This window comes from Oryctolagus cuniculus, chromosome X (assembly GCF_964237555.1).
Source record: "Oryctolagus cuniculus chromosome X, mOryCun1.1, whole genome shotgun sequence".
NCBI classification, from domain to species: Eukaryota; Metazoa; Chordata; class Mammalia; order Lagomorpha; family Leporidae; genus Oryctolagus; species Oryctolagus cuniculus.
The window spans coordinates 10,293,533-10,318,947 of record NC_091453.1 but is presented as its reverse complement, the minus strand read 5'-3'; the positions used below and the strand labels follow the sequence as shown (position 1 = coordinate 10,318,947).

Sequence of the window (25,415 nt, the reverse complement as noted above, 5' to 3'; positions counted from 1 at the left end):
CCTGAGATTTCCAGCAAAATGGATGGGAAGTCATTGTGAGAAATCAAATAAGCCAAACAGAAAGATAAACACCGTATTTTCTCTCTCATATATAGAAGTTTTAAAAAGTTGATCTGGTCTTAAAATAGGGATTACTAGAGACTGGGAAGAGGGGAGTGGGATGGAGAAATGGGGTAATGGACACCAAAAAAACACAGAATAGATTCTAGTGTTCCACAGCACAGAGGCGGGACTGTAACTCACCATGATACATTATATATTGTATGAAGAACCAGGAGGAACTGCAAAGAATTTAAACAGAAAGGAAATGGAAAAACTGCTTGATTTGCTAAGTTGCTATCCCATGTGGGTGAGTGTCCCAATCACCTGAGTCATGACTGCTGCCTCCAAGGGTCTGTATTAGCACAAAGCTGGAGTCAGGAGCTAGAACTAGAATCAAACCTAGGTACTCAAATATGTGTACTCAGGCCAAACACCTGTCCCTGTTTTCTCTCTGTAATTCCATCTTCCTTGAACTTTTTGAAGTACCCTCATTTACTTTAAGATTCATTTTTATTTATTTGAAAGTCAGTAACAGAGAGATCTTTCCATCTGCTGGTTTAACTCCAGGAGCCTGGAACTCCAACCAGGTCTCCCAGGTGGGCAGCACATCTTCCACTGTTTTCCCAGATGCACTAACAGGGAGCTGGATCTGAAGTGGAACAATTAGCACTCCAACACAGGATGCTTAACACTCTGCGCCACAACACCGGCACACGTCCCCACCCCACTCCGCTTTATTTTATTTTTTTTATGATTTATTTTATCTGAAAGGCAGAGTTAGAAAGAAGCAGAGACAGAGCTGGTGCTGCGGCTCAATAGGCTAATCCTCTGCCTGCGGCACCGGCACCCTGGGTTCTAGTCCCAGTTGGGGCACTGGATTCTGTCCCGGTTGCTCCTCTTCCAGTCCAGCTCTGCTGTGGCCCTGGAGAGAGAGAGGTCTTTCATCGGCTGGTTCACTCCCTAAATGACCACAACGGCCAGAGCTGAGCTGATCCGAAGCCAGGAGCCAGGGCCTTCTTCCAGGTCTCCCACATGCGTGCAGAGGCCCAAGGACTTGGGCCATCCTCCACTGCTTTCCCAGGCCATAGCAGAGAGCTGGATCGGAAGTGGAGTAGGCACGACTCAAATGGACACCCATATGGGATGCCAGTGCTGCAGGCTGGGGCTTTAACCCACTGCACCCATTTACTTTAAATTTACATTCGGTTGTCAAGTTTGTTCCAATGATTGATCTAATTCTTGCACTTACATTGTGGCTTTATATGTTCAAAAATACAGCATTTCAATTGCCTAACCATAATTCTTTTTCAAAAGTTTATTTACTATTGTGAATTTATCTTTCCAAATTTTAAAATCTGAGGGGCTGGCATTGTGGCATAGCAGGTAAAACTGCCGCCTTCAGTGCCGGCATCCCATATGGATGCTGGTTCGAGTCCTGGATGCTCCATTTCCAACCCAGCTCTCTGCTATGGCCTAGGAAAGCAGTGTAAGATGGCCCAACTGCTTGGGCCCCTGCACCTGCGAGAGAGACTCAGAAGCTCCTGGCTCCTGGCTTTGGATCAGGGCAACTCCAGCCACTGTGGCCATTTGGGGAGCGAACCAACAGATGGAAGACTTCTCTGCCTCTGCCTCTCTGTAATTCTGCCTTTCAAATAAATAATCTTAAAAAAATCATTTGAAAGGCAGAGGTCTTTCACTCTTTTAGCAAAATGTTAGCTTTATTCATACGTATCATATATTCTTATTCACTGTATACCTGGACAGTTTACATTTACTGCACTTTAATTTATGTATGGGGGGAAGGTATATAAATAAACCAATAATTATGCATGATTATGTAGAACTTTGTCACCTTCACAATTCTCTTAGCAGTTTAAGTTATTTGGTTTCTGGGTGGTCAACCTCACACTGTAAATATTGTTCTGTCTCTTCCATTCCCAGTATTTACATCATACCAACACTCCGGTAAACAATGCTATAGAAATGAAGTGGTAGCTGACATTCTTGACTTGTTCCAGTATTTAATGGGAGTAGAGAAATTAAACAATAATATACATTCAAATGAAAGCAATCAGTTTCTACCTTGTGAATTTCATTAGTTGTTTCAATGACACAATAACCCCACTGAAATTTTTAGCCCACTTATGGAATTATGGAAGGCTATTACTGTACTCCATGTTTCATCACTGAAAACAATGGCTTTTGGGGCCAGTTCTTTTGCTCAAGGGGGTTAAGCTGCCACTGCCAGCATCCCATATGAGCGCTAGTTCTAGTCCCAGCTGTTCCTCTTCCAATCCAGCTCCCTGCTAATGCACCTGGGAAAGCAGTATAAGATAGTCCAAGTCCTTGGGCCCCTGCACGCATACGGGAGACCTGGAAGAAGCTCCTGGCTTTGGCCTGGCCAAGTCCTGATTGTTGCAGCCATTTGGGCAGTAAACCAGTGGATGGAAGGTTTCTCCTCCCACCCCTCCTTCTCTCACTATAACTCAAATAAATAAATAAATAAATTATTCTTTTAAAAAATTACTTTGGGAGCCAGTGTTGTGGCATAGTAGGTTGTACCATTGCTTGCAATGCTGGCATTCTGCATCAAAGCACTGGTACATGTCCCAGCTTTCTGCTAGTGTGCCTGGACAAATAGTGGATAATGGCCCAAGTGCCTGGGTCCCTGCCACCCAAGTAGGAGACCTAGATGGAGTACCTGGCTCCCTGGCTTCAACCTGGCCCAGATCAGGCTACTGGTGGCCATCTGGGGAGTACACTGGTAGATGGAAGATTTGTCTCTCCCTTTCAAATAAATAAATCTTTAAAATAAATAAGTACTTTGGATTACCTCAAATACATCTGCAAGGTACTTTTTTCTACCAATCTATAAAAATGTTATTATTCTTTCAATACACTGCTTAACCTAGCTTATTAAATTTTAGTATGGATTTGTCATCTATATGTGTGAATGGTCTCTAATTTTTTTTTTGTTTTTTTTTTTTAAAGATTTATTTGAGAGGTACAGTTACAGAGAGGGAGAGAGAAAGGTCCTCCATTTGCCTGCTCACTCCCCAAATGGCCACAATGGCTGGAGCTGGGCCAATCCAAAGCCAGGAGCTAGGATCCTCCCTAGGCCTCCCACACGGGTGCAGGGACCCAAGCACTTGGGCTGTCCTCCACTGCTTTCCCAGGCCATAGTAGAGAGCTGGATAGGAAGAGGAGCAGCCCGGACAAGAACCAGCACCCATATGGGATGCCAGTGCCACAGGCAGAGGTTTAGCCCACTGCACCAGAGCATCAGTCCTCCAGTTTTGTTCTTTTGTAGTACTGTCTCTCTCTTTCAAACAAATAAATCTTAAAAAAAAAAAAAAAAAAAAAAAAGATTTATTTATTTGAAAAGCACAGTTATACAGAAAGGGAGAAACAAAGTGTGAGAGAAATCTTCTAACTGCTGGTTCATTCCCTAAATGGCCAAGGGCAGGGTCAGACCAAAGCCAGGAATCAGGAGCTTCTCCTGGGTCTCCTATGTGGGTGCAGGGGCCCAAGGACTTGGACCATTCTCCACTGCCTTCCCAAGCACATTAGCAGGGAGCTGGATCAGAAGTGGAGCAGTGGGGACTCGAACTGGCGCTCATATGGGATGCTGGCATTGAGGCTACGGCCTTACCTGCCACAACACCAGCCCCATGAGTACCGATCTTTCAAAGGTGCAGATGCTTTTTCTGGTAGTTAAAAAATTTCCAGAAAAGCATACATTTTACATTAAGTATCATCATGTCAAATTTTTCTGAAATGAATTTCCACACAGTTTCAGTGTCCAATTATTTGCACTGTAAGTTATTTTTCCTTTGTAAAAACAAGCACATAAACATACAGACATCTTTGGAAGTTTGATAAAAGGATTAAAATATGGAAGAGAGCATTTGAGGTCAACCTGGAAATAATTTGGATGATGTCACAGTTAGACTGTCTTCATGTCCCTCATTTCTGCAAAACTGCACAATTTATTTTCATAGAGTTGTACATAGCATTCTCTTACAAAAGTGCCAACTCTGGCTACTGTTTCAGGAACAGACTGCAGTAGGACAAGAATAGAAGCAGGGAGGAGTTAGGCGGCTATTGTTGGTAGAAACCACTGGTGGCTTTGACTAGGGTGGAAGCAGGGGAAGTGAAAATACCTTGACAGTAGAGCCAAGAGGGTTTACATATGCAACGTACGTTCATCAGTAACATCACGTTACACGTAGAACTCTCAACCACGTACACCTTTTGCTGAGAATCATAGCACTGACTCCCAGTTCCATGAAAAATAGGTTTGTTGTTTTCACATCTATATATACCCATTTCACTAAGCAGAGTGCCTCCCAAAGTTGTTGAAGTACATGTGATGCTTGAAATTAAGTGCGACAGATTTCCAGTGACAGTTGACTTGAGATTAATTACAGTACATCAGTCAATATTTTGGAGCTTATTCCAGAATTTCTGGTGGAAGATGCTTGCAAAACACATGGGGACATGTCAGGTATAAAATAATGCTTGATTTAGAACTGTTTTATTTAAATGTGTTTTCCTCATGCTACAACACAACCCTTCAAAGTCAACCAAGTATATGACATTAATATATTTCCTCAAAATTTAAAATCTTATATATGACCCACAGCCACAACTTCTAAACTCTACAAGGCAGCTTCAACATCCCAAAGAGCACAATATGACTGTGGCATCAAACCCTATCTGAATACCACTTTTAGAAAAGCAAACCAAAGCTTACTATCAGACTACAAAGACTCAGCAAAACTCTGTTATTTAATAAGCCTACTTCTCAACTCTCCCCAATACTGGGAGTTTTAGAAATTGTACTTCATGCCAATTAAATCAGAATTTCTGTGGGGCATATTTTTTAAAGCTTCTCCAGCAATTCTAATGTCAGCTACAGTTGAGACTCACCACTCTAACAATCCTATGATGTAAAATATAAATAAATAAAAAATTTAAAAGCACAGCACAGGAAAAGTGCAGGGACACAGAAAATATCTTAAAAACCAAAAGGATTCACCTTTTGCTTTCTAATATCTCTTATCTCCTGAAAGCTATAAAGATTACCAATATCAGAATCTACATCATATCATAATAAAGTTAGGGAAGGCAGAATAAAATCAGGCTTGGAATGATCTTTGCTCCTTAAGTAGAATCATTTGGTAGAACACTAATTTCCAATGGAAGACAGCCAGGTTTCAGGTGTTAATCAATGCAGAAATAATCTCAGGGCATTACAAGGAGGGTAAGACCGCCTGGCTCTCATTTCCTGTGTTCCAGTCCAGGAAGAGTGAGAAGACACTTGTCCGTGGGAATGAACATTCATCCTCTAAGGACAATGCCATCTGAACCTATTAATCTCTTTTCCAATCAAAATTTCAAAAATAAAGCAAAATGAAACACGGGGACAAAAAGGAGGGGGCTGGTCTTCAAGCAGAATTTATGTCTCCAAGTTTCTACCAGTACAACAGTCCTGTAGGCTGGAGCTACTGAAAGACGAATAATGAAAAAGAAAAATGAAAAGCTTTATTTTAAACAGGTTCAGTGGTATGTGTGCTACAAAAAGGCTGGTTGTAGCAGTTTCATCTCAAACCTGCCTTGATGTATAAATTTGACATTATTTCAGCTAAAATGTAAATCTATCATTTTACCTGATCCAACATACCAATTTTTGTATTTATTGTAGACTCTTTTCAGTCCTAGAGGTTAAATTTTCATCAACAACTAATGAGAATAACCTTACAGCTACCTACTAAGGTAATGAACTGGGAAATTAATTCCCTAGTATTACTACGAAAATATACCCCTAGGTTGTAAGAGAAATTCCAACTTCATCCAAATGTATTGTTAACTGGGATTCTTCAGTCATCATCTACTGTTGGCTTGATTGTCACTCCTCTTCTTATCTGACCCCAGCCAATTAAACTGCAAAATGAAAATGAAAGAAATTATGAATTTTATATCCATTTCATTATGACCAACCAATTGATAGAAGTAGCTTTACCTGCCCATCTTTCAAATTTAAATTTGTTCCCAAAGCCTGCTCCTCCATAAAGAAAACCCACACTATCTTCTTAGATTTTTAGAATCAGGTAAATGGGCTCTGGTCAACATGAATGACAGGAAAAGCAAACACCATTACTACCATAAATATGCTTGTCTTCATCCTATTAAAGTACCCCTAATCCTTCAGAACTACCACAGAGTTTAGGAGCCATGCCAATACACCAAACTACCTCAGTCTGATTGTTTTCAAAATCTCATTATCTATCCTTTCCTTGTCTTTTTGAAGGCCAGGTTATAAACCCTGTATCTTTTTCTCATTGGACAATGCTTTCCAAACATTCATGATGCTGTCAGCATGACCTTAGCTGGTACAGGAAAACAAGAGAAGAACTAGAGGAACATGGAGTCAATAAGCAGTGGCAACCTCTGCTCCCTATTTCAACATCTGCTCTAGCCAACGATCAGGCTGGATACGGCTACCTCAACTGTGGGTTCCAGAAGAAAACCTACTTAAACATGGATAAAAACCTCAATTCTAAACAAAGTGATGATCATTCAGACGTGCTCTCTTTTATTTCCAGAATTTTAATGTGTACTTGCTGATTTTGAAGCAAAGTCTGAAATTTCATTTGGACAGAATCGCCTTATAATATAAGGCAGTCCCAAAAAATCTGTAGCTTTAAAATGTGTTCTAATTGGGGCTGACGCCATGGCTCACTAGGTTAATCCTCGGCCTGTGGTGCCGGCATCCCATAAGGGCACCAGTTCTAGTCCTGGTTGCTCCTCTTTCAGTGCAGCTCTCTGCTGTGGCCCAGGAGTGCAGTGGAGGATGGCCCAAGTGCTTGGGCCCCTGCACCCGCATGGGAGACCAGGAGGAAGCACCTGGCTCCTGATCGGCACAGCGCGCCAACCAGCCGTAGCAGCCATTTGGGAAGTGAACCAACGGAAGGAAGACCTTTCTCTCTGTCTCTCTCACTGTCTAACTCTTCTATCAAATAAAAAAAATATTTTAAAAAATCCAATGAAAATCACATATCTGACTGTGGCAAAAAGTGTCCTACATGAAGGACCTCTGTTTGATGGACCCCAGTGAAAAGAAGTGGTCATCAAAGAAGGATGTACTTTTCTCTGAAGGGAGGAGAGAACTTCCACTTTGCTTATAGCCTTGTCTAAATACTCATGGAGTCTGTGAATTCAAAAGGCTTCCTCCATAGCCTAGGCAGCTCATATCAAGAGCCTCGGGTGATCACTGACATCATACATAAGAGTGTTAATTGTTAAATTTACAACAGGAGTCACTGTGCACTAACTTCCCATGCAGAGCCTCTGTCCTCAAGAGTTGGATTATGAGAGTTAATAGTAAAACTTATTCTCAAACTCTTTACTTAATATATACTAAGTTGATCTTCTGTATATAAAGATAATTAAAAATGAATCTTAATGACAATGGGATGGGAGAGGGAGTAGGAGATGGGATGGTTTGCAGGTGGGAGGGTGGTTATGGGGGGGAAAACCACTATAATACAAAAGTTGTGCTTTTGAAATTTATATATATTAAATAAGTTTTCTTAAAAAAAAATGTGAAGTGGTGGAGACAGTGGTGGGGAGTGGGGATCACGATTTTGCAATCATTATGTAGGCAATTCCAATTCAAGGAAGAATCAGTGGAGGCTAAATCCTGCAGGCTGGGATCTGAGGAGTGGCAGGCTATCTGTATAGACTCAAAGGGTCTCCTCAGAGGGTGAAAGAACTACAGAGCAAAGAAATTATAGTATCTTGACCACATGATGAAAAAGGATAAGCAGTCTGATTACCGTCACCCGTGGCTCTGATACTCAGGTAAATATTCCTGCCAAGCACGGATGCTCTGCATTTAATCTTAGGTGTCCAAGCCATCAGACAAACTCAAAATGAGAACAGCCTACAAAGTAACTAGCTCATATGCTGCAAAACTACCAATGTCAAGTAAGACAAAGAGGCTGGACAAATTTTAGATTAGAAATGAAACAGACATGAAAACTAAATGCAATGCCTGATTCTAGACTGGAGAAACAGAATATCATTGGGATAAGTGATAAGAATGGTATATAGACTGTAGACTTCAATATTAATCAATGTTAAGTGCCTTGAAGTAGATACATGATAATATCCTTATTTTTAGGAAATATACACTGAGATCAAAGATAATTCTTTAAGCACTTCAGAAAATGTTTACATATATGAACATGTATGTGTGTATGTATCTGTACAATTCTTGCAATCTTCCTGTTAAATTTGAAATTAATCCTAAATAAAGTTGTTAAAAGTCAAAGATTGGAAATATTAATTAGTTTTTGCACAGATTGTGTCTTAAGAGGAAGGGACGCCAATTGTTGTGATTTATAAGACTAAAATACAGGAATGCAAATCAAGACTGGAAATGGTTTGCAAAGTCATCCAACTACTTCAGACTTAAAGGAACAGTAACTGTTAGGGTATGTTAGGTTATGTGTACACCACCAAGAACTTTGAGGAAATTGTGGCTTTTTTTTACTAGACAGTGGCAAAGGCTAATAAACTTACCGCCAGTGCTTCTCAACTCTTCGGCTAAGGGCAATTTTCTCTCCTACTTCTGTGCATACAGGATTAGTCAAAACAATTTTGCCCAAATCAGCCTTGACAGCGCTGACTCTCCCCCCTGTGGACAGGGATCCAATATTCACCATGAGCACTTCATTCTTAGACAGCTTTTGTACCTAGGGAAATAAATTGTGAAAAAATAAATTTCAAAAATCAAAGAAGTATTTTCCACAAATAAGTGGCAATTTATCAATTACTTTTGCAATTGTGTATTGTTTAAAAACTATGTATGGGGGCAGGCGCTGTGGTGTAGTGGGCTAAGCCTTCGCCTGTTGTGCCAGAATCCCATATGGGCACTGGTTCGGTTCGTGTCCCGGCTGCTCCTCTTCCAATCCTGCTCTTGCTGTGGCCTGGGAAAGCAGTGGAAGATGGCCCAAGAGTTTGGGCCCCTGCACCAACGTGGGAAAAACCAGCAGAAGCTCCTGGCTCCTGGCTTCAGATTGGCCCGATTCCAGCCATTGAAGCCATTTGGGGAGTGAACTCGCAGATGGAAGATCTGTCTCTTCCTCTCTCTGTCTGTAATTCTCTCTCTTAAATAAATAAAATAAAAATCTGAAAAACAAAACTACATATGGATTTCATCTGCATCAAGGTAAGCTTTTTTTTTTTTTTTTTTTTTTTTTGACAGGCAGAGTGGACAGTGAGAGAGATGGCAGGAGCCAGGTACTTCTCCTGGTCTCCCATGGGGTGCAGGGCCCAAGCACTTGGGCCATCCTCCACTGCACTCCCTAGCCACAGCAGAGAGCTGGCCTGGAAGAGGGGCAACCAGGACAGAATCCGGTGCCCCGACCAGGACTAGAACCTGGTGTGCCGGCGCCGCAAGGTGGAGGATTAGCCTACTGAGCCGCGGCGCCAGCATAAGCTTATCTTTTGATTCCATTTTCCATGAACTTTCTGAAGTACCCTCATATACTCTAAAGGTGACAAACGGGTTTATCTGGCATTCATTGAATGTATATAAGATCCACCTTTAAAAATTAAGTCAGAAGCCACAGCATAGAACCTCTTAAAATTCTGAAGAACTTGTATACAGGTTGAATATCCTTCATCTGAAATGCTCACCTCCAGAAGTATTGTAGATTTCAGAATATCTGCAGATACATAAGGAGGTACCTAGGGGACATGACTTGAGTTCAAATGCACATGTGTTCTGAATGCGACCCCTCACAGGTCAGGCGTGGAATGTTCCACTTGTGACATCCTGTCAGCATTCAAACAATTTTGGCCTTTAGAGCATTTTGGATTTTTTTGATTAGGGATGCTCAACCTGTACAGGCTCACAGCATAAAACTTCCAAAATGGAAAGGGGAGCAGGAGATGCTGTCAAACTGTTTTTACTGAGACATCGAAATAAATAAATAAATTCATGTCAGGGCTGGCATCGTGGCTCAACGTGTTAAGCTGCTGCCTGCAATGTTAGCATCTCACATCGGAGCACCATGGTTCAAGTCCTTGATGTTCCGCATCTGATTCAGCTCCCTGCTAATGCTCTTGGGAAGGCAGCCTAAGATGGCCCCGATACTTGAGCCCTGCGACCCACATGGGAGACTAGGATGCAGTCTCTGGCTCCTGGCTTCTGTCTGCAATAGCCCTGGCAGGTGCAGCCATTTCGGGGGTAAACCAGCAGATGGAAGATCTCTCTCTGTAAATGCCTTCCAAATAAATAAATCTTAAAAAAAATATGGATGCTAGCAATAGTATGTCATGTTATATATGATACAAATACTGTTTTTTGCTTTGTTTTTACCTTAAACTGATTGCCATATAGAAGTTTTCAATTTTTGCAAAGCCAAGTTTATTTACCTTTTTAAAATTTTCATGTTAACTGTAAAAGAATAAAACTCAAAATAGATTTTAACAACACAGTCACCTTTTTTGAAACAGTAATTATAAAAAGCACTTACTTTCGCTGCTTTCTTGTCTCCTTCAGTGCGTACACCTAGAAGGCGTCTAAGCAAGAAATATGAAATTTCCAATTCTGTAAAGATTTCAGGTAAAGCTCCAACCGCACCAAGCACCTGTCCCACCATTCTGTCAGCACGGCACAAAGTAGGGTCAATTTTTGTTCCAACTCCTAGTACATAAAATAATGTATATATAGTTCAGCACTTTATTTCCTAAAATACCTATAAAGGGAATTATTTCCCCCAAAATCTAAGTCAAATAAGCACAGCATATATCTATACATTTTGATATATACTTATATTTTCACACTTACATAATAGGTACAAAGGCAGAGTAAAATACGCATTTTACTTAAAGAAACAACTGTAAAGTCACTGTTTCATTGCACAAATGAGAACAAAAAGGTTCTCTCTATTCAAATTCTAAACAAAGGGCAAATAAATAACTACCTTAAAGTGAGTCTGAATATACTCAATGAACATGGAAAAGACACAAAACTAGTGAGTAGTTTGCAGAATATTTTTATGCCATTTTCCCCCTAGAATGCTGATCAAAAAGACAGCTTGAAGACTTCATACACAATTCCTGAGACTCACTTCAAAATATTTTAACTGTGTGTCTTAGAGAGAAGGAAAACAAATAGATGAAGCAAGACTGGCAAAGTGGTGATAACTGCTGAAGCTAAGTGGTGGCTATATGGAGGTTATCATTACAGTATTATGTTTCAAGAGTTTCATAATCTAAATTTAATAAGAAAAAAGAAGTTTCCAGAGTTTCTTTATTTGGAAAAAAATATAAAATAAAATTGTATGCAGTAAAGTCTTAATCACAGGACAGAATGGAAAAATGAATTATATAGGCAAAAACCAGACAACCAACTTGTTTGGTGAAGAATAAACTACTTTATCGAATATTCTTTTTTTTTCATCCCAAGTTACAATTCTTACTGAATGCTGCCTTTTTCTGGATATTGAGTAATACACTAAGTTGTAAGAGAGTGGAAAATCCTTATTTCAGCAATCCCTATATAATGTAACTTTTCTATTATTCCCATCTCTGTGTAAATATCATCTGACATCATTAAACTGACATTTATAGATGACTTTCTATTTGCAAAACATACTTGTACATAAAGCAATCATTCTCTACTCCAAAACTGTATAGACAAAAAAATAAGTAATTAGGTATTTCAAATGCCAGGTCATAATACTTATTTTGTTATTGCTAAAAAGGAGTTACTGGAGCCAGCACTGCAGCGCAGTGGGCTAAGCCGCCACCTGCAAAGCTGGCATCCCAACATGAACCCCGGTTTGAGTCCTAGCTGCTCCACTTCTGATCCAGCTCCCTGCTAATGCTGGCAGCAGATGATGGCCCATGTACTTGTGCTCTGCCACCCATATAGGAGACCTGGATGGAGTTCCAGGCTCCTGGGTTCAGCCTGGCCCAGCCCTGGCTTCTGTGGCATAAAATTTATTTATTTATGTATTTGAGAGGCAAATAGAGAACTCCTACTTGCTGGTTCACTCCCCAAATGCCCCTGAGTACCTTGGGCCAAGTGGCTGGCAGGGGCTAAAGCTGGGGAGCCAGGAATTCATTTCAAGTCCCCCACATGGGTGGCAGGAACCATGCTGCCTTCCAGGATCTGCATTAGCAAGAAGCTAGAGCCAGGAATCAAACACAAGCACTTTGACATGGGACAAGGGAGTGTAAACAGCATTTTAACTGCTAGGACAAGTGCCAAAACGTATTCTTTACATTTAAAACTTTTACAAATACACAAAAGCATTTTATAACCTAATATCAAAAGCTTAACCACATGAATATTTCCCTCACATCATTCAATTATTGAGAAATACCAATTAAACATTTCTACCTTTCTGAGTAATTCATTTCCCATGTAAAGTACCATTAATATCAAAAAATTCAAAAGAAAAAGGGATAAGAGGAAAGTACTTACCAATAAGACCGCCTGGAGCAGCATACTGAAGATCATTATGCTCCGCAAAAAGTGATACAATTTTGGAAAAGATTGGTTTACACATGAGTTTTCCTTCACTATCTTTGGAAACAATGCCAGGTCTAACTTCTATCTCCTGGCCCACCTGTAAACATATCATCAGTACTTAGAATTACTGTGGAACACAACTATCAAACGTTCTAACAGGAAGAGCAGAAAATTGAATGCTTCCTCGATTTCAAAAAGCACTGTTTTAAAAACCACAAAAGACTGTGGAAGATAGCCTCCAAATCAGAACCACCCAACTGTTACCTACCTACCACCCAAGAAGCCAGTCACTAAACAGAGTGTGCTCCACACTCAAAAGAAGCCTATAAATTTAGATGTCAGACACATTCAAAAGACATTTATAGTAAACAAACTAGGCAGCACAAAAGAATATTTTCAACTCTCCACACTTCTTTCTGATTAACGCAAGAGCAAAATAAAACAGCACAAAACAAAAACACAACAATCAAAACTCATTTACCTTTAATACTCCTTTTAGAATACTACCACCAGCTACTCCCCCCTTAAGGTCATCAACTTCACAACCAGGTTTGTTGACATCAAATGACCTAATTACTGGAAAAAATAAAACAAATTAAAGCCAATTCTGTCCATTTTAACTCTAGAAGAAACAGCATCTTCCAAGTTAACTTTTCTAAAACAGTAGCCACATAAAATTTATAACAAAGGGATGACTTTCTAACAAAATCTATTATTACTTCAATGCTAACTACAGCTGTATGGTGGGAAAAGTAACTTGAAAATTCATGAATACATGGTATACTAGGGTATATGTGCACTACAGAGTATCATGCAGCTGTTAATGTTCAACCAAGTAGAGAAACTATTCTAGAAAAAACATTTGCAACTGTATAAACATGTACAGATTTTTTTTGGTCACTACTCCCTAAATAACAGAGCATAAAGTTTACTTGCATACCAAGTATACTGTATTAGGTATAAGTAACCTATACACAATTTAAGAGATATGGGAAGGGGGCCGGCACTGTGGTGTGGCAGGTAGAGCCGCCGCCCGAAATTCTGGCATCCTATGTGCGCGCCGGTTCAAGTTCCAGCTGCCCCACTGCTGATCCAGCTCTCTGCTATGGCCTGGGAAAGCAGTAGAAGATGGCCCAAGTCCTTGAGCCCCTGCAACCACGTAGGAGACCTGGAAGAAGCTCCTGGCTCCTGGCTCCTGGCTCCGGATCAGTCCAGCTAGGCCATAGCAAACTTTCCTCTCTCTGCCTCTCTGTAACTCTGCTTTTCAAATAAATAAATCTTTACATATTAACTATTTCAGGGTTAAGGGACTGGAACTGAAAGGTAGGGAGCCTATGGACATTTTCTTTACATACCTCTCCTCTGCTCATATTAAATAATGTGTTAGTTTTACAACCATAAAACAAAACAACTCTAGGACTATGGTAGCCTGCACTTAGGTCACTCCAGAGAACATTTCCCACCAAAGACACACAAGTCTAACAAACCCGCAAGGGGCTCAAAGATCTGCTTTGAAAAGGCCCCTGGGTCCTGCGCTGCGGCACAGCAGGTAAAGCCCCTGCCTACAGCACAGCACCGCATATGGGCGCCGGTTCAAGTCCCAGCTGCTCCCCTTCCGATCCAGCTCTCTGCAATAGCCTGGGAAAGCAGTAGAAGATGGTCCAAATCCTTAGGCCCCTGCACCCGCATCGAGGAGCTGGAGGAGGCTCCTGGCGCCTGGCTTTGGATCAGCCCAGCTTTGGCCGATTCAGCCATCTGGGGAATGCATACTGGATGGAGGACCTCTCTCGTTCTCTCTGCCTCTGCCTCTCTGTAACTCTGCCTTTGAAATAAATAAATAAATAAATCTTTAAAAAAAAAAAAAAAAGGCCCTTACATTCCCACATAGGAATCACAAGCTTGGATGATCAAATTACACTAATATTGGTTCTTCATTAACAGTACAATGAAATCCTTTGTATCAAAGTGCTAGTATCTCTAAGCATTATAATTCCGTAGAGAATACTAGATTACTCCATCTTGATCACACATTACATAGTAAGTTATGCAATATGTTAGCAGTTCCTACTATAGTCAGGACTCTGCTCCTCATCCACCAAGGTCAATATAATCTGACAATTAGTAAGATTTCAAGAAAACATTAGGGATTTATTATAATCTCTGCAGAAAGAGGAAAGTAACACCCTTAAAGAGGGAATCACCAATGTGGCAAAGACTAAAGAGTTAAAGGTGTCTCATACCACTTACCTATAAGTCGGGGCTCTGAAGTAAAATCTCGTGGGGGTACTGGAATTTTCTTTACTATGTACTCACAGACAACTTCAATATTGTATTTCAGCTGAGCAGAAATTGGAATAATGGGAGCTCCTTCTGCTACTGTACCTAAATGACAAATTACAGAAAGATCAAACATCTTCATTTTCACAAAACTTACTCCACACCTCTGTTACATAAAAAAACCTGAGATTACTAAAGTAGAGGCACCAACATCCTCACACAAATGCCAGCAACAAGCAGAAAGTGAAAATCCTGTTTAGAAAGATGGCAATTTTCTATCACTGTTTTTATTCCTGAAAATGAATTCCATTTCTTTTAAGGGAAAAAGTGTAAAATTATATTAACAGATATAGTTAATGTAGTAAAATCATGAAAAGTGTTCAAAGAAATAAATACACTCCTGGGAAAGAATATTTTATTAGTTGAAAAAATTTTTGATAACATGTAATTAATTCCCCAATAAATATCAAGATAAAATTATTAGACTCTGCTAGTCCCAGACTGTTGGCACACATAACATTTGCTTCTTATTAATTATATGTCAAACAAGCTATTCAAACAAATGAAAGAAACATAATTCTATTTTATTATTATTATTATTATTATTATTTTTTGACAGGCAGAGTGGACAGTGAGAGAGAGAGACAGAGAGAAAGGTCTTCCTTTGCCGCTGGTTCACCCTCCAATGGCCGCTGCGGCCAGCGCACCACGCTGATCCGATGGCAGGAGCCAGGTACTTCTCCTGGTCTCCCATGGGGTGCAGGGCCCAAGCACTTGGGCCATCCTCCACTGCACTCCTTGGCCACAGCAGAGAGCTGGCCTGGAAGAGGGGCAACCGGGACAGAATCCGGTGCGCCGGCGGCGCAAGGTGGAGGATTATCCTAGAGAGCCGCGGCGCTGGCTATTTTATTTTTTTGACAGGCATAGTGGACAGTGAGAGAGAGAGACAGAGAGAAAGGAGTATAATTATATTTTAATCAAAATGACTTTTCTTTTTTCACAATTCAACTGGGTTTATTGAAAGTTAAGGAGAAAAACAGGAGCCAGCATCGTGATGTAGCAGGTAAAGCCACCCACTGATGCCGGCACCCCATCTGGGAATCGGTTCAAGTCTCCACTGCTCCACTTCCAATCCAGCTTCTGCTAATGGCCTGGGGAAAGCAGTGGAAGATGGTCCAAGTATTTGGGCTCCTGCACCCATGTGGGAGACCCAGATAAAGCTCTTGGATCCTAGCTTTGATCTGGTCTAGCCTTAGCCATTGCAGCCATTTTAGGGATGAATCACCAGATAGAAGATTGATCTCTTTCTCCCTCTAATTCTTTCAAATAAACAAGTAAATCTTAAACAAGTTTTTAAAAAAGGGAGAAAAACAAAGCTAAGAGACAATCAAATATTAACAATAAAATGCAGATGTCTTCTCTGAAATAAAAAGCAAGCTGCTACAAAAAGGACACTTTAAATCACTATCACTTGTAATTTTGAAAATATTTGTTCAGTAAATAAGATTTTTTTTTAAAGCTTTTATTCATTTTACTATCACTGAAGATTTTTTTTTTAACATAGCTTTCACTAGTTACAGACCAACAAGTGGTAGGTAGAGAAAAAAGGCTTAAAACCTGTAAGCTTATCTGATTTTAGATCATCTATTATATTAAAAGCTAGCTTATGGGGCAGCGGGTTACCGCCCTGGCCTGAAGCACTGGCATCGTAGAAGATGGCCCAAGTCCTTGGGCCCCTGAACCCACGTGGGAGACCCAGAAGAAGCTCTTGGCTCCGGATCGGTGCAGCTCCAGCCATTGCGGCCATCTGGGGAGTAGAAGACCTCTCTGTCTTTATCTCTCTCTATAACTCTTTCAAATAAAAAATAAAAATAAATATATATATATAAAAAAGCTAGTTTATGGGGCCATCACTGTGGTCTAGTGGGTGAAGTGGCTGCCTGCAATGCCAGCATCCCATATGAGCACCAGTTCATGTCCGGAGTGCTCCACTTACGATCTAGCTCCCTGCTAATGGCCTGGGAAAGCAGCAGAAAATGACCTAAATGTTTGAGCCCCTGCTATCCACGTGGGAGACTAGGAAGAAACTCCTGGCTCCTGGCTTCAGCCTGGGCCAGTTTTGGCTGTTGTAGCTATCTAGGGAGTGAATCACCAGTTGGAAGAGCTCTCTGTCTCTCCCACTCTCTCAAAATAATAAATCTTTATATATTTAAAAAAAAAAAAAAAAGCTATTTTAACATCTGTTATCTGGATTAAATGCCTCTCAGTGATTTATAGATATATTAAATATTCTGGCTTACCTTGTACAAATGCAAGGATCTGTTCATACTGTTCTTTTGCCTGACTTTCTTTTACTAAATCGATTTTATTTTGTAGAATCAAAATATGCTTCAGTTTCATGATTTCTATAGCAGCCAGGTGTTCGGAAGTCTGAGGCTGAGGGCAAGATTCATTACCAGCTGGTTGATGAATGACAAAAAAGATGCGTTAAGTATGGCTGGAAATTCCAGAACAGGAAAATCTACAGATAGAACGCAGATTATCGGTAGCTAGGAGGAACAGGGAATGGGGAGTGACTGCTTAACGCGCATGGGATTTCCTTTGGTCATGAACAAGCTCTAATACTAGATAGTGGTGATACTGCAAGCACTACACTGTACAACATCGTGAATGCACTCAATGCTACTGAATTGTACACTTTGAAGGGCTAAAATGGTGGTTTAGATAATGTGTATATTTTGCTACCACCACCCAAAAAAGGCTTACATCTAAATGAGAGACTTAAGAATATTCTAGCCTGCTCGAGCAAAAGTCCTCAAGCATCCACCTTCTGGCCCTGCTTCACTCTCAGCCAGCATTCACTGCAGCCTCCTGATCTTCTGGCTCCCATTCTTGATCCTATGAAGCCTGGAATCAACAGGTTTGGCTGCTTCTTAAAGTCAGCTTTTTGCTTTAGCATTAGAGATAGCCCTCTGGCTCTCAGAGATGTTCTGGCTGAGTCAAATTCCTGAGGCAAAAGTTAGGAGGGAAAGACACTTAATACTGTCAACGAATTTTAACTACCATAGACTGTTCCTCTATAAACAGAGGAAAGAACACTGTGAAGACAGCCAACAGAGACAGGTTTTCCTGAACACTTTAACAATCACCCTCTCCAAGAAGCAATGTTCAGGTGTTCTGTACTATATTCTCTGACATGCTTTTAAAAACTTACATACCACTGCAGCATAATCTCTTGACAGCTCACAGGACAAAGGAAGCACAAACCTAAGCTTTGAAAACCCCACTCAGGCCTAGACTTTAGCACTTTTTATGAATGATATTTACATTTAAATAAAATCATTATACATCTACAAGTAGACAGCTCAGAGAGAAAAATCCCCCCACACATACTTTTACATATAAATTTAAAACTAATAAATCATCTCATGTGACATAAACAGAGAAAATGTATTATTGATTCTTTTTTTCTTTTTTGGAGGGGATACTATCTTAAGAATTCTCAGAAACCATCAGACTCAGGACTATCTTGTTTAATATTTTGTGACAGCTGGGTAAGTAGGGATGTCATCCTAGATGATGTGTTACTTCCCATTCACGTCACCCATAGGTAATGGATATGGCTCTGAAAGGCCTTAGGTCCCCTTGAAATATTCCAGCCCGATTGTCCCGCACTGATTTGTCCAACTGGGATGTATTCACCTATCAACAGAAGAGCCGCATCCATCACTGCTGCACCGTTCAGCATAGTAGCCATCAGGATATCATGGCCAGGACAGTCAACAAAGGAAACATGTCTACCGATTCAAAACAACAGTCAGTCTCAGGATCAATCAGTAATTAAACATGCAAGTTATCGATCTCCTAAATTTAAATCACTTAGCAAACAATTCTTAGGTCTGTAAAATGCTTGCATGGATTTGGTTTCCAGAGTTTAGAAATAAAGATTCCTGGCTGAGAGTAAAATCACTGTAGATCATCACAAAGCAAATGAAATGAGCTATGTGAAAAATAACTGCAGAAACAGAAACTGCCACATCCAAAGTGAATATGGCACAGAATAATGGTATCTGAAGTTATACTGGAAATGTCATTGTTTTGAAAACCAAAACTTAATGACCTAGAAAATGCATGTTAGGGGTGGACAATTGGCACAGCAGTTAAGATGCTGCTTGGGGACACCTGCATCCTATAATGGAGTGCCTGGAACAGAGACTCTATGCCCAGCAAAGCTGAAAATATTTACTAACTGAGCAAGTCTGTGCGTCCTGACCAGGACAAGGATCAAATGGAGACAAGTGTGTCACTCTCAAAATGTCAAATAAAACACCCTCAGTATTCAAGCTGCATATTTAAATTTAAATTTTACATATTTAAATTCAATTTTCTTTAAAAAAAAAAAGTACAAAAAAATCCATAATGAACAAGACACCAAAATTTTAAACAAAAACAGGATCAGTTACAATGCTATACTGAGCAAAAACAAATTAAAAAAGGAATGTGGAAGCAAGAGAAAAATCTAAGTAATATTAACTGTGCTTTTATTGAAAATTCTGGGGCCGGCGCTGTGGCATAGTGGGTAAAGCTGCCACCTGCAGTGCCGGCATCCCATTTAGGCGCCGGTTCAAGTCCCGGCTGCTCCACTTCCGATCCAGCTCTCTGCTATGCCCTGAGAAAGCAGTGGAGGATGGCCCAAGTCCTTGGGCCCCTGCACCCATGTGGGAAACCCAGAAGGGGCTCCTGGCTCCTGGCTCCAGATCGTCACCACTCCAGCCATTGCAGTCAATTGGGGAGTAAACCAGCAGACAGACGACCTCTCACCTCTGCCTCTCTGTCTTTCAAATAAATAAATAAATCTTAAAAAAAATTGACATTCTTTTCATCAAAAATTTTTGCATTTCTTTTTTTAAAAACTGCATCACAATACTGATCCTGATTACTGCTGAATTCTTCAGTCATGCCCTCCCTACCCTTACATCTAGTCCTGTTTCTGATCTAAAATTTCCCTGTAGAGCAAGGAACCAGCACCAGACAGATGCCAGCACTCTCTGAGACAGAACAAGGACATGCAATCATACTCAGGAAGATAAGGTAAGGAGCAAGTCAGTGTGTTTTAAACAAGTAATTCAGAATAGCTTTCTCTTTTATTGAATAAACAGAAACAACACGGCTTAAAAGAAATTTAGAAAGCCTAGAAAAAAGAATCCTTTAAATCCAAGAAAAGTTGTGTTCCCCCCACTCAATTTGGCTTCTTTGCTACTTTTGGTTTAGAGAACCTGAATATAAGTATTTTAATATTTGACTTCAAATCATTATAGGCAGTAAAATAAAAATGGAAAAATAAAGCCATTCAGCAGTTATAGTTACTGTTTAAAATTTTCAATTAAATATTTCAAAAGGCCCAAAGCACAGACAGTATAAGATAAAAACCATAAAGCATTTTTAGCATAGAAGAAGTCACCTGACTAATTTGAAGTTCCCTTTGGTGCCTGGAATGTCCGTAGGAAACTCATCAGGTGTACTACTTCCACATGATCGATAACATTCTGGCCGAGGACAACTTGGGTCATCAAGTTTGTAAATCTAAAAGTTTCAATGGAAAGCAAGTTTTGGGTTTGTTCTCTGCACAACAATTACATAGTTCTTAGTTACACAGTACACAACTCACCTTAGCATTAGCATATCCCAGCTTGATTGTAATATTTCTTTCTAGTTCATTTTTGAACCTGACAGTATGGACTCCAGAAATAGCTTTTACAACTGTGGATTTCCCATGAGCTACATGACCAATTGTACCTATAGACAAAGTACAAAAAAATTAACACATGTGCATTCAATTACACCAAGTATTTTTTCAAATAGTGTTAAGAGTAGAAAACTCAAAGCTATAATTCACAGTAAATGTTAATGTAAAACCAACAGTGACTTCAATTTTTCATCCACACAAACGTTTCTACTAAAAACTTATTCTGATTACAGAACTGAAGGGAATTTTCCATGTAACTAACAACCTTATCTATTTGTTTTTAATAAAATAAAGGCTGCTTTCATTTAAAATAAGAAATACTTATTATACCAACAAGTGTTCCAGCATTTCCAGAGAAGTAAATAGGCATGATGAGTCGTAAGAAGACAAAAAGGAATTAATGAAAACAAGAAAAAACACAAGTTTAATTACAGGAATGATGTCAAGGATAGCTCCCATTTTGTAACTTTTTTATAGCTTCATGGTAGAGTCTTACTTTCAACTAGGTTTTACTGCGTTGCTTATACAGACTTTCAAAATGTCCAAAATTGACATCCAGTCAACATAACTTCTCAATTTCTAAGTGCCAATTAAGAGGGAAAAAAATACTTAATCATAGCTTATATATCAAATAAAACTTCCCTAAGCCCTGCCCTTGGAATAACCCAGTGTGACAGGTACAGCCACATTTTCACGTCCTCCTTAAACTCCATTAAACATGACTACATAGCGCCTTATGCTATTTAAGTCTTCATGTCTTCACCTAGCCTATGAGCTAGATAGGAGCGAAAATGCGTTGCTTCCCAAGAGTCTAGCAGGTGCTCTGCTCACACGGGCTCAACACCTTTTCTTGAATACCTGAATCCTCAGACTGTCCATGTAACTACATAAAAAGACAGGTTAAAATGACTCGCTGGAGATGAAGTCTGCTCTCTAGGTTATTCTTATCTTACCTATGTTAATTGTGGCTTGCCTGCTGATAACTTCGTGTGAAAGTGGAGTCAACTTGGTAACATCCTGCAACAAACCAGATTTATTTTCAAACACTGCACATCAGACATTGACTTACAATTGCCAACTATAGCTCACCACCACCTGTATAATCCCTACTTCGAAAAGCGCTCTTCCTGTATAAGAAATCTTGCACTCTGATGGTTGGGAAGCACTAAGGACCCTTCATCATTACACAACGGGCGATATCTCCACTCACTGTGGGAGACGTGGAGGCAGGAGGCTCTTGAGCTTCGGAACATTAGCACCGAGGACAGTGGAGAGACCTCCACCCCAGACTTTCAGAGGTGAACACCTTAATGACATTTAACACTAAGGCTTAGCCAAGTCCTTCAAGAGCCCGAGATCCCGCCATCTGAAACCCACATCCAGTTCGCAGACTGGACGAGGTGCATGCAGGTGGCTCACGGCGCCAGCCCCCGGAGCTCCCTCCTAAATCCACGCTCCCACCAGCCACGAACTGCCTTGTCCCAACGCCTCCCGGGAGGCCGGGCCATTCCCTCTCCCAAGTCCTCCCAAAGCGAAAGCTCACCAACGTGGCGAGATCCTGCCGAGAAAGATGTGGCTGCCCCAGAGTCACCCCAGCTTCGCCCCCCGCCATCTTGCCCGGAGAGGAAGGAAGTTGCCCCGGCAGCCGCATGACAGTACAAGGTCCCTGTGCGGGGCGGAGAAGCCGAGTAAGGCGGGCCGACTAGGGTCCACGCTCGGAAAAAAAGGATGACTGCCGCAGTAATGGCCGCCCTACTTGTACCTCTCCCTGCCTGAACTTTCACAGTGCCTACCGGAAGGCTTACAAAAAAATCACAGGACAACGTTTTGGAATCTTTCTGCCGCAAACATGTTAGATATCTGCGCAGGCAACGCTGAGGGCAGCTCCCAGAAAAAGGCCCTCTGCGCGGCAACGGGACGCGCGCGCAGACAAGGGAGAAGCCACTTCCGTTTCCTGTGGGGGTGGCCGAAAGAGACTCCCGGAACCTGCGCCTCTTAGCTGGGGTGTGAGAGCAGCAGGAGGAAGTAGTCCCTTTTTATCTTCTCTCTTTTTTTAAAAAAAAAATTCTGCTTCTGTCAGTAAAGCGAGATCCTCTGGGAACTAGCGCTTGACTTGGACGGGACTCAACCAGGAAGAAGCCGCATGTGCGCTCGCCACGCTCACGTCCCCGCACGGCCCCTGGCGGCGCGCGGCGGCAAGAACGCCCTCGCGTGGAGGTTTGGTGAAGCGCAGGGCTGGCAATAGCCTAGTTTATAGCTTCTTCCCAGAGAGCGGTTTCAAGGGCCGGGGAAGTGGTCCTTAGCGATGCTAGGGTACTTTCAAAGTGTATTTACTATCAGATTGAAGCTGGGTGTCGTAAAAGCGTCCAAAGTTAGCTTAAACAAAAAAAAAGTGGATGCAGGAAATAAACTTCTTCAATGGATTACCGATAAATCGGTACTTTAATTTTAAAGATCTTTGAGGTTTTCTTAGCATGTTCCCTTTATTTTTTTTTTATCGTGTTTCCTGCGTTAAAAAGAAGTGACTTTTGTTCTCCATACATTTATATACAAATTTTCTGTTATAACAGCTATGCGTTCCTAACTAGAAAAAATGTTGGGAAAGGTAAATAAGAATTTAGGTTAACTGTGTTCATCGAATAAATAACTTAAACATAAATACATGTTTTATAAAAATCACCTCAGTTTTAGGTACAGTACCTAACATAGCAAGTTATATTTTTTAAGGTTTATTTATTTATTTGAAAGGCAGAGGTACAGAGAGCCAGAGGCACAGAGAGAGAGGTCTTCCATGCACTGGTTCACTCCCCAAATGGCAGAGCTGTGCCGATCCAAAGCCAGGAGCCAGGAGCTTCTTCTGGGTCTCCCACGTGGGTGCAGGGGCCCAAGGACTTGAGCCACGTGCTACTGCTTTTCCAGGCCATAGTAGGGAGCTGGATTGGAAGTGGAGCAGCTGAGACTTTAACCGGAGCCCTTGTGGGATTCTTGCATCGCAGGTGGCAGCTTTACCTGCTATGCCTCAGCTGCCTCCAGGAAGTTATGTTTCAATAAGTGCATTCATTGGTTAAGTGATGGTGGAAATATGCATTTGTGTGGACGTTTATTTGGTGTTTACCTTACATTCAAAATAGTTGTACTAGCGATTCAGAAGCGTTGAGGTGATGAAAGTGCTCTGCAGTTAGACAGTGGCAGTTCCACATCTTTGCGAATATACTCAAAGCTGATTGAATTGTACAGTTTAGCAGAATGTGTCTTTGGATACACAAATTATATCTTAATTAAAAGATCCGTTTGACAATAAATGTACTATAATATGCTTCATCACCAGAAACTTATTGGAAGTAAAAACATAGGATATTTTTATTAATTGGCATCAGCTAAACAAGTATTAACTTTGTTAATCCTCACAACAATCCAATGAGATAAATAGCATTAATTGCATTTTACATATGAGGGAACTGAGAACTTGAACATCTGAATAACATACTCAAAGTACCAGAGCTGGGATTCAGAGCCAAGTATGTATGAGTGTGCAACCAACCGGCTTTTAGTATATTCACAAAGAGGTGGAACCACCACCACTGTCTCACTCCAGGGCACTTTTGTCACCTGCATGCTTTTCACTTGCCTAGTATAACTATCTTGAATGTGAAATGAAGGAGCTAAATACCAAATAAATTCGTATACGCTCAGCCTAGTGGTTAAACTGCTGGTTAGGATGCCCATGTTGCACATCACAGTACCGGGGTTCAACTCCCAGCTCCAGCTCTAGCTCCTGGTACTGGTTCCTTGCTAATGCAGACTCTGGGAGGCAGCAGCAATGGCTCAAGTAGTTGGGTTCCTGTCATTCACGTGAGAGACCTGGATTGACTTCCTAGCTACTGGCTGCCTCCTGGCCCAACTCCAGCTGTTGACAGGGATATTTGGGGAGTGAAGCAGGTAGAATTCCTGAATCCGTACGAAGCTCTCTCTGTGTCTTTCTGTCTCTCAAATAAATAAAAGGAAAGTAAGGGGTCACCTAAGTCACCACTTGATGTCTGCATCCTGTAGTGGAGTACCTGGTTCTGGTCCCAGCTACTCCACTTCCAGTCCAGATTCCTCTGTTGCGCATCCTGGACAGCAGTAGATGATGGATCAAGTACGTGGGTCCTTGCCATCTGCATAGGAGACCTGGATGGAGTTCCAGGCTTCTGGCTTTGGCCTGGCCCATCCCAGCTGTTGTAAGCATTTGGGAAGTGATACAGCAGTTGGAAGAACTCTGTGTCTCTGTCTGCCTTACAAATAAATAAAAAAATTTTTAAAGATTAGAAAAAAAGTACTGGGGCCGGCATTGTGGTGTAGCAGGTAAAGCCACCACCTGCAGTGCCAGCATCCCATATGGGTTCCAGTTCATGTCCCGGCTGCTCCACTTCTGATCCAGCCTGTGAAAGCAGTGGAGGCTGTCCCAAGTCCTTGGACGCTTGGACCCACATGGAAGACCTGGAAGAAACTCCTGGCTCCTGGCTTTAGATTGGCCCAGCCCCACCCATTGCAGTCATTGGGGTAGTGAACCAGTAGGTGAAAGCTCGCTCGCTCTCTCTCTTTGCCTCTATCAAATAAATAAATCTAAAAACAAAAAACTGAAAAGTACAAAAAAAGTTAAGAAAAAAGTCAACTTTAATGGTTAAATTTACATACCACAAAATTCATGTTTTAAGACAGAATTCAATGATTTTAAATAGTAAATTTACAGAGATATGCAACCAGCACCTCAATCCAAATTTTATACTTTCCTATCACCCCCAAAAGATCATT

At 41.1% G+C, this 25,415-nt stretch overlaps 1 protein-coding gene across 1 annotated transcript; it reads right to left on the bottom strand.

Annotated features, from left to right (window-relative positions):
- Positions 1-4,563: 4,563 nt before the first annotated feature.
- On the bottom strand, positions 4,564-22,815 carry EIF2S3 (eukaryotic translation initiation factor 2 subunit gamma). The gene is made up of 12 exons (XM_051827633.2): positions 22,165-22,815; positions 21,575-21,638; positions 20,544-20,671; positions 20,337-20,458; positions 18,578-18,672; positions 17,176-17,334; positions 14,846-14,980; positions 13,080-13,174; positions 12,551-12,695; positions 10,593-10,762; positions 8,632-8,804; positions 4,564-5,988 (listed from the first exon to the last, which is right to left on the bottom strand). Exons 1-12 carry the CDS (start codon positions 22,270-22,272, stop codon positions 5,925-5,927), a joined length of 1,458 nt encoding a protein of 485 aa, XP_051683593.1. The 5' UTR covers positions 22,273-22,815; the 3' UTR covers positions 4,564-5,924.
- Positions 22,816-25,415: the final 2,600 nt, after the last annotated feature.